The 9,340-nt window shown below is 36.6% G+C and overlaps 1 protein-coding gene across 1 annotated transcript in view; it reads left to right on the forward strand.

Annotated features, from left to right (window-relative positions):
* The window catches only part of LOC106524509 (macrophage mannose receptor 1), a 15,997-nt gene extending 7,015 nt beyond the window's left edge, over positions 1–8,982 (forward strand). Inside the window, exons 14-23 of the mRNA XM_014018334.1 lie at positions 94–166; positions 284–437; positions 621–659; positions 1,025–1,188; positions 2,090–2,148; positions 2,334–2,434; positions 3,923–4,065; positions 7,396–7,501; positions 8,233–8,360; positions 8,459–8,982. Coding sequence (XP_013873788.1) covers positions 94–166; positions 284–437; positions 621–659; positions 1,025–1,188; positions 2,090–2,148; positions 2,334–2,434; positions 3,923–4,065; positions 7,396–7,501; positions 8,233–8,360; positions 8,459–8,509 — 1,018 coding nt within the window. The 3' untranslated portion in view covers positions 8,510–8,982. The remainder of the gene's footprint in view (positions 1–93; positions 167–283; positions 438–620; positions 660–1,024; positions 1,189–2,089; positions 2,149–2,333; positions 2,435–3,922; positions 4,066–7,395; positions 7,502–8,232; positions 8,361–8,458) is intronic.
* The last annotated feature ends 358 nt before the right edge of the window (positions 8,983–9,340 follow it).

Here is a 9,340-nt window from a genome sequence, read left to right on the forward strand (position 1 = left end):
CTTACTAGGGTATACAGATATTTCATTTACCCATATTTTTATGAAATAAAAGGGTGTGACTATATCAAATTATTTGTTACTGCTCCTTTGTAGGTTTGGAGATTATTGGATTGGACTTCATGCACCTGACCGAGGAGCAGGACTTGTTTGGAGTGATGGCTCACCAGTAAGTTTACATATTTCTCTCTCTATACAGTAAATGGACACTAAACCTCCATGCAGTTCTTCATGTTCAGAGATAAAGACATGTATTCATCTTTTTTTTTTTTGCTTTTATCATTAGGTCAACTTTAAACACTGGAAAGATGGAGAGCCAAACAATAAAAACGATGTGGAAAACTGCGTTGAATTTTATGGCCGTGACTGGCATAAGGATGGGTCATGGAATGATAATCACTGTGAAAAGAAAAATAACTGGATTTGTCAGATACCTACAGGTAAAACTTGGTTATGTCAGTATAACATGATACATATATAGTTAAATGTCTTTTTATRAAAGAAAACATAAAAGCTTTCAAATCAATATTATGTATTTTGGATGTTGTGCATGACTGCAAAGCAATAATTAATTACTTTAGTACTTCATTATAAATTAAACACTGTAATTGATTCCCTCCCAGGTGTCACTCCAAAGCCATCTCCAAACCCTCCCACTCCAGGTGAGTTCATCATTATATACCAGCACACAGCTACATAGAGGGTTAGGRCATTATGAGGAACGGCCTCCCTGATCTGAACTGCACAGGTGTTCTGTCAGACTGCGATAGGCATAGATTTTTCATATCAAACACAACATTTAAGAACAGTGTATTAAATAAATGTGAAAAAAAAAACTGTTCCTGTCGATTTAATGCATTATCTTCATACCTTGTGTGGCTGGCAAGGGAAAATATATGTTTTAAATCTAACAGCCAAAGAGATAATAAATGTTTTATTTACTTGGGGTTCTATGGAGAACTTCTGAGTGATCAGTATGTTACCTGCTACCTCAATAAAGATGTGTCATCTATATATGTATTTACAGATTATAACACCACTTCAGATGGGTGGCTGGAATGGAAAGGGAATCGTTATTTTAAGAATCCTCATCAAATGGCCATGGAAGACGCTCGAGATTTCTGTAAAAAGAGGCAAGCTGATCTGGTGACCTTTGACAGTGAAGCTGAATGGGTTTTTATCTGGAAACAGGTGAGCAGTGACATTCATCTATCATTCAAAACCAAAGCAATTTACAATTCAACTAAAACCAAACTGGGCAAGATTATTTAAAAAACGAAATCCCCTCTGTGGAAAAACTTTTCTATAAGCTTTCCTTCAAGGATTGCTGAGTTATTTAATTTTTAAAATTAGAATGAAGCAGCACATGTGTCTAAGTAAGAGGAAAAGTCCTATTTTCAATTTGCTCATTCCTGTCACAGTCTATCTTTTCTGCCTGTTTTCTAGTGTTTCTGTGTTCCTCTGTGTATCTCTGCCCTGCTGTCTGTCATTCCTCCAGCCCCGCCCTATAGCTCACCTGTTTCCTCTTGTGTCTCCTCCAGGTGTTTCTTGTTGTCTAATTTAGTTCTCCCTTTATATTCTGTGTCCTGTTTTCAGTGTTTGCCCGTCCATTGTGCTGTTTTCAGCCCGTGTGATGTTTTCCTCCATGTTCTAGTGTCTCCGGAGATCAGCTTATGAGTTTTTTRAGCTGCTTTGCCAGCATTTTTGTTTGCTGAAATAAATCTTTTGTTACATTTTGGATTCTTGCCTGCGCCCTGGGTCATTCTGCCTGCAACCTCACAGTTTCACTGCTAATCTTTGAACTGCTGTTTTATGTCTTTCATTTTCATAAAATTAATTTGACATAACTGGATTGTGATAAATTCATCTGTATGTAAATTGCTTTGAATCTGTGTTCAGTCGCATTTATTTCAACAGAAGTAAAGTGGACTGACTGTGTGAATGAAGGGGATTCTTGTAAAACCTGTCTGTGAAGCTTCCTGAAATGACTTATTATGAATTGACAGTAAATAAATTAACTGAACTGAACCATACAGTAGTTCTCGACCTTTTGTTTTTTTTATGCACAACTAACTAAAATGTTTCTGTGCAGATTTCTCAATATGGGAGTATTTGGATTGGTATGACTGTTGATCTTGACAGAACATTTCAGTGAGTATAAATAGAAAATTGTGGGAAAAAGTTATTCCACCTGGGTTTAACTTTTTTTCCCCCCATTTTTACTGCTAAACAACACAGAAATAAATCAATGTTTTTACATTTAGAATGTATTCCATATGTTTGTAATATTTTTTAAYGAGATGTGTTTGACTGTTTTCTGCTTGTGTTGCGTTAAGATGGGTGGATGATTCTCCAGTCTTGTTTCAAATTTGGGATGATGGACAGCCTGATTTTAAGAATTTTGATGAGCGCTGTGTTGCCATGAGATCTTATCATGGTGAGTAACGTTTGTTTTCTGCCAAACAAAAAATCAAAACATCGATCATCTTTAGAAATTTTATTATTGCTGGTTTGTGAAATCATGTTATTATCATGGTAACAACAACAGTTTATTGGTGCCTAAACACACTGTTCATTWAATACAGATGAGTAAAAAAAGATTAGTGTTTTCACTAAGTTATGAAGTTATGAAGCCTTAAAGTAAGTTCACAGATCACACATGCTATGTGAAGTGGCTGTTACATATGTAATCATTTAATACAAAGTTCTTTGCTTTTCCTGCAAGCATAAAAATGTTTAAAATATTTTAATACCACAAACTAATGTTCAAAGTTTAATTCTTGTTAAATTGACAGAAAACAAATGAATTGGAGAAATTTATTGGGGTTTTTTACTACTGACTTTTAAAGACACCACATTGTACAGTCTTTTATTAGGTGAACAGTAATACATTTTTACAATGTGGTTATCTCCGATTTAATAGATGATTTCATGTGCAGACTGGGTTGTGGGACTCTTGACTAGAGTTTCACACACTCAGGAGGCGTTTAGTTAGATACACGCCTGATTTTAAACAACACATATAAGAACTGTGATTATTCATTAGGGTGAGGAATAATGTCTGACATTTTGACTCCGTGTAGAGACAGCCTGCCCCTTTAACAAATGTCATGAGGCGGAGTCAGGTTTGTTTCTTGATGTTTCYGGGATCTGAGCACTGTTTAGCTGATGCCCATTGGAGGCACATTAAAAAAGCTAATCAGTCCACAGCTKTGTSCAGATGGTTTTGTGTGGCTCACTCAAACGTTCACATGTCATTATTAACTGGTATTAGACCTRAACAGGTAAAGGGTAATGGAACATTGCTTATTTTTTAACAGCTGGTGACCCCGACGTGATTTGAATCTGCTGGATTTCTTCTTAAAACTTTACTTTCAGTCTTCTGACTCCAAACAGGTTCACAGCAGCACTCAGCACACAGGCCTCAGTAAGACCACGGCGTAAGACCTTGAGCTCATATCAAGAAAACCCAAACAAAGCAGAGCTGCTCTGCTCAGATGCAGAGACTCTTTACCCACTGACAACTTCTTAGTACTATAATAATGAATTGAGCTCATAATGTTCATCTCTTCCTGGTTAAACCCTTGGAGGTGTTACCTTTTACGTCAGAACGTCACTCATTTTTGTTTAGGCTAAGGAAAGAACACATAACACACCAACTCTTATTCTGTTATGTCCTTATAGGCTGTAAGGATCAGAAAGTAAAAAATACAATACTGAATCTAATATTCAATTAATCAGTTACAAAATTTCYTCAGACTAATGAAAATGGTGTCTACAAAGTGTATAAAATGAATTAATTTATTTGGGTCAAATGATTTGTCATAAACATAATCCTGCTGTTAAGTTGTTATGAAATAGACATTTACTGTACGTATGTATGTATACACATACATAYTTTGAATTTATTCTGCACTGTTTACAGGGCTCTGGCACGATTATAACTGTGGATATGAATTTCCATCTGTCTGTAAGCGCAGCCACTCACCACCTGCTGATACCACTGYAGCTCCTACAAAACCACCTACAGGTGGCTGCAAGGACGGCTGGAAAAAATTCAACTCTAAGGTGAGATTGGAGGGCTGAAGGGATGAGCAAGCTTGGCTGTAGTGTATAATTATGTTAATTTTTTCCTTTAATATTTTGTGCATATTAATGTTGTAGATAAGATAAGATAAGATAAGATAAGATAAGATAAGATAAGATAAGATAAGATAAGATAAGATAGACCTTGTGAGGCTTTTTGGGCATTTTAAACATGATAATTTATAAATTATTCAAGTTCACTTTAATAAAACTCGATGCACCACTCGTCTTTATTTTGTTACAAATTATAACACAGGAAAGAGAAGAAAACCTGTAACTTTATTACCAATATCAGTCTCAGAATAAAACCCAAAATTAATCATGAGTTCTTGTGTTCGACGAATCAATAAAACTTTATCAAGACACAAATAGACGTAATTTTAAGTTGGTATGTTCTCTGCATACCCTTTATTGACAGATTAAAATATTTTAACAAACTATGGCAGCTGTGGAATGATGGCATAATGAAAAAAGGTAAATACAGCAATGGTTTGAGCAATAACAACAAACAAATAAATAAAAACAAACAAAAACTGAAAGGGGTTTTGAGGCAGGAATCATAATTTAGTAGATTTCCTATGGATGAGAATGTAAACTAAGATCTTAGTTAAATTCAAGTAGGTTGAGGGGACGCTGTAAATTTTAAACTTTACCACGACTCGTACGAAGAACATTAACCTGAGCCTCTGAGCACCTGTTTATTTTGTCACCAGCAAATTGTTTAGTTTTCCTACCCTTATTTCTGCTGAACTCAGTACCAGAGCGGGGTTGTCAGCTGCAGAGGAGAACTCTGGGTGTGGTGGTCCCAGGGAACTACTTCAGCAAAGGTGGCTGCCAGACACCTGGAGTGCCTGTGGTCACTTSTGGTCCTTCAGTCAGGAGGTAGGGATAGCTGGAGGATGGACGGGCTGTGTCGTTGATCAGGATGATCCAGAGCGGTRGTAGTTTGATCCGAACTTCGTAGAGAGAAGCGGATTAAAATGACGCATGGAGTCAAGCTCATGTGCTGAGCTGGCACAATACTTAGACGTTAGTTCCYAACRAAACTACATTAAAGCGATGATGGGGGGAGAGAGTCAGCATCAGTGACAGCCATGGGGAGGCTGCCAGGGCAGAGAGTAGATAAGGCAAAACTCTTGGCAGAGTTCAACAAGCCGAGAAGACAGAGAGGTACAGTAACTCTGTGATAACAGCGAGTGCGCCAACTTTTCACAGCAATGGTTGGGCGGAGTTAGTCATGCRTTTTTCCAATTAAAATGTTACATATCATAACAGGGGTGTCAATTAAAAGGGTTTTAGCCTATCAGCTTTTTGGAGGGAAAAGTTCCCACATCGAGACAAAGAAAATGGGTGTGTTTAGTTTACATTATTTTGCATCTACTTAAAGAGGAGGAGGGAAGTTAGAATAACATCTGATTTCGCCTCAGAGCAATAAAACTAAAGAATTTAATCTTTTTACAAGCAACTTCAGTGACAATAAGTTCTTTAAGACAACGTAAATGAGTTTAGATGTTTAACTTCATTTTAACTAGAAACAACAATAAACAATTATCCTAAAAGATAATTGCCATACATACAGTATAATCATTAAAATCAAGTTTTCAAGTCTCTACAGTGATTAAATAGTTAGAGAGAAAAAAAACATCGTTTAGATAATAGAAAACACAACAGTTRCTTCATGAAATAAAGAAACATGTTCATCAGGAGGAATCCATCTGTAAACAGTTAAACACAATACACAAACTAATACTTAAACCTAGTGTGTGAATAATTCATTAAACAGAAACATGGTGGGTCTTCAGACAGGCCTCTTGGTCCTATAAGAAAACAGGTTAAATCAGATTTCTTTGTATTAGTAGACAGTTGTTGGTACACAGACAACTTTCTTTGTTTTTTCTTTTTTTTTTCACTTTTAATGAAGAAAATTTTCCATCTTTTAATTTCTGTGAAGCTGGAGAGGGAGAGTCTGTGTTGTGAGAAAGGAATTTTTATGGACCTTTGAAGAGGAAATGACAGTCTTAAAGGGATAAACCAGATCTTGTTGGTTTTGGTCTCTCAGAACGTGAATTGATCAGAATGTGACAGTATTGACAGCTTCATGGCTCGAGCTCGAGCGTAGCCAAGGAGTCTGCTTTTCAGAGTTGAAACAACAAAATTTTGTCTTTAGTAAGATAGTTCCTGTCGGAGTACCTTGTGTCAGGTTCTGGAAATAGATAAGAAGCAGAGATGCTCTGTGGGTGTTTAAAGAAAAACAAGGAATGCTGAGGGCTGTTAGTTCAAGTCATAAAACCAGCCTGCGTCTTGAGCTTTGGGATCAGTCTGTGGGGGTGGAGTCAAAAGTTCACTAAGGTTCAGCTCTTAGTGAATTTTAATGCAGAAACATTGCAGATTCATAAAAATCTAAATCCAGGTGTAGGTAGGAACCACAGCCAGCCCGCGACCCTCAGCAGAACCGTTTGCAGACCGAGTTCCAGCTTGCTCAAGGCAAAAGTCTGAGTGCTGAAAGAACGGCAATCCTTCATATTGGTCAGGCAGCCAGGAAATGACCTGAAAAGCCACCGACAATGTTTTGTACAACACCAGGAGACCACCAAGCCAATCTGTAGAAATCCAGTGATCAGAATCCAAATATATATCCAGCTAGTTGAACAGGACAGAGGTCCCACCTTTAATATGTCCTCCCATGGAAAAAAAAAATTGTCCCAAAAATAGATTAAGAAGCCAGCTAAATCCATAAAAATAAATCCATAATTTTCAGTTTTGGATGAAAACGTAGAGCAAGCTCCGAGCAGCAAAGCAGGGAAAGATAAAGGAGGGCAGGCGAGAGGGAAAAGGTGTCTTATTCCAAAATAAATAAATAAATAAATAAATAAATAAATAAATAAATAAATAAATAAATAAATGTTACCTGGAAGGTCAACATCAATACGTTGATTTTTCCCACTGTCCTAAAGACCCCTGTTTTCAGAACAAACCTTTCAGTTGGCATTTGAAAGAAGCTTCTGATGCAGTACTAAAGGGGACGTTACAAGACTTGATGAAGTAAAAGTACATTAACTGTTCCATTACGTTCTGGTTTTTGTAGTGATGCATGTTTATTTATGGGCTAGCTTGAAAACATAAAAAGTACGACTTTGCAGGCCAGAATGAATTCTAAGGGGTCAGATCTGGCCAACAGGCTTTGAACCTGATACATTTTATTATATATGCCAGTAACCCATCCTCTGTGATGTAGGAATTTACTTTGAAGTGAAAGACAGWGAGTATTGATATTTTTGAAAATTGTAAATTTGATTGTTTTTGTTTCCCTAGTGTTACAAGATCATAAACAATCAAAATTTAACATGGGAKAATGCGAGGCAGCAGTGCAAAGACATGGGTGGAAACCTGGCATCAATTTCTTCAAGACATGTAGAAGGTTTGTTTGCTCATTTAAACCTTCAGAAATTTTAAGCACTTCTTTCTTCAGGGTTWTGTATTAAAATCCACTCAAACAGACTGGCTGTTAACAAATCCAAATAAAACCTTCATATAACCAGTAGGGCAGGGCTATTCAATTGGCGGCCCATAAGCCACATCTGGCCTGCCAATGACTTCCATCTGGCCCACAAATGAGTGCCCCCGCCCCCACACACACACACCACCACCACCACCATCACCACTTTTTTTATATAAATTAAAAAAGTAAAAGATAATATTTGTTCTGTCACATGCTGTTTACCATTACTGGGAGAATATCAGGCCCCTGCCCCAGGCCCCCGGAGAAATTTAGTTGAATAGCCTTGGTATAATGTGAGATCATTATAAAAAAGAGAAGTAAAATAAGATATTTGGAAAATACCCATTTTTTTAAATAAGCAATACTATTTTGGGGTCGTCTAAACCTCAAGACCCTTGATACAGCTTAAAGCCTTCAGAGTCTCAGACCCTGCATATCACCAGTGTTTATGGAATAATAAAATGTCCCTATTTACAGAACTGTATATTTTTATTTTAACAAATGATTTAGGTTAGCAAGGTTTTGTTGTGGAATACACATTTGTCAACATTTTAGCACTTTGGGCATCTTTAGTACAATTACCACAAATAGCAATAACTGTGACATTGCAATTGTAAATATCTAATGCTGATTTTTTTTTAAATTTTCAGTGTTTTTAATGTCTCAAATGATTGATGCACCGAGTACAGACCTTTGGATTGGTTTTCATAGTTTATATAAGGAAGGGTTTTATTGGACAGATGGACGACCAAAATCATATGTTAACTTTAAGTTACCAGTGAGTAAACATTTATGGCTTTATTTTCAATCTGAAAATAAGTGGAATCTGTGAAATTCTCTATAATTCATGTTTAATTTTTTTCCCCTCCATTTTAGTCAAGACGCCATCCTTTTCTGATACATGACTACAGATATTCGGTAACATGATCTAATACAGATTTACTTGTGCATAATTATGAAAAAAAAAAGGGTAGAGTACTATACATAGGATAGACTGGCAACTGTGGATGAGTGGTTAAGGGCATCTTCCTCTAATCAAAGAGTTGGCAGTTTGATTCACTGCTATTCAGTCACATGTTGAAGTGTCCTTGGGCAAGACATTGAACCCCTCTCTGCCTCTGCTCTGATGTGTGTCCCATCAGTGTGTGAATGTGATTTAAAGCATTGATTACTCTCCACAGGATGATTTGTACATGTTTGCTTTGTTGAGACATAGAGTGYTGAATGAATGTGTGYATGAATGAGTAAATGAGGACACAGGTTGAAGTGTAAAGTGCTTTGAGTATCCTGATTGGAAAGAAAGTTTCTATACAAGTACAGTCCATTTACCATTTACTGCTTATATTCACAAGGAGTTATCAATTGTTTTACAGATCTCCTGTACAGTCACTAAGATTTATGAACACGAAATGCAAGGACATAAATATTAGTAGCATTTAGCTTAGCAGTTTATAAAAAAGGTATTTTAGGCTGAAACTTGTAAATAAATAATAGCTGGTTTTATCTTGTACATTACTAAGTATGACCTGTAGGATCAGTGACTGTGTCACAGTTTTAGATTCCTGGTAATTAAAAGTGACTATTAAATATTAATTATTAATGTTTTATTTAACAATTTTTTTTATCTGGGTCTAACTTACAGATACGGCATCCCGTGAGCGTAAGTGGTTCTCATCATCCATCCATCCATCCATCCATCCATCCATCCATCCATCCATCCATCCATCCATCCATCCATCCATCCATCCATCCATCCAT

The sequence above is a fragment of the Austrofundulus limnaeus genome, unplaced genomic scaffold (assembly GCF_001266775.1).
Source record: "Austrofundulus limnaeus strain Quisiro unplaced genomic scaffold, Austrofundulus_limnaeus-1.0 Scaffold190, whole genome shotgun sequence".
In the NCBI taxonomy this organism is placed as follows: Eukaryota; Metazoa; Chordata; class Actinopteri; order Cyprinodontiformes; family Rivulidae; genus Austrofundulus; species Austrofundulus limnaeus.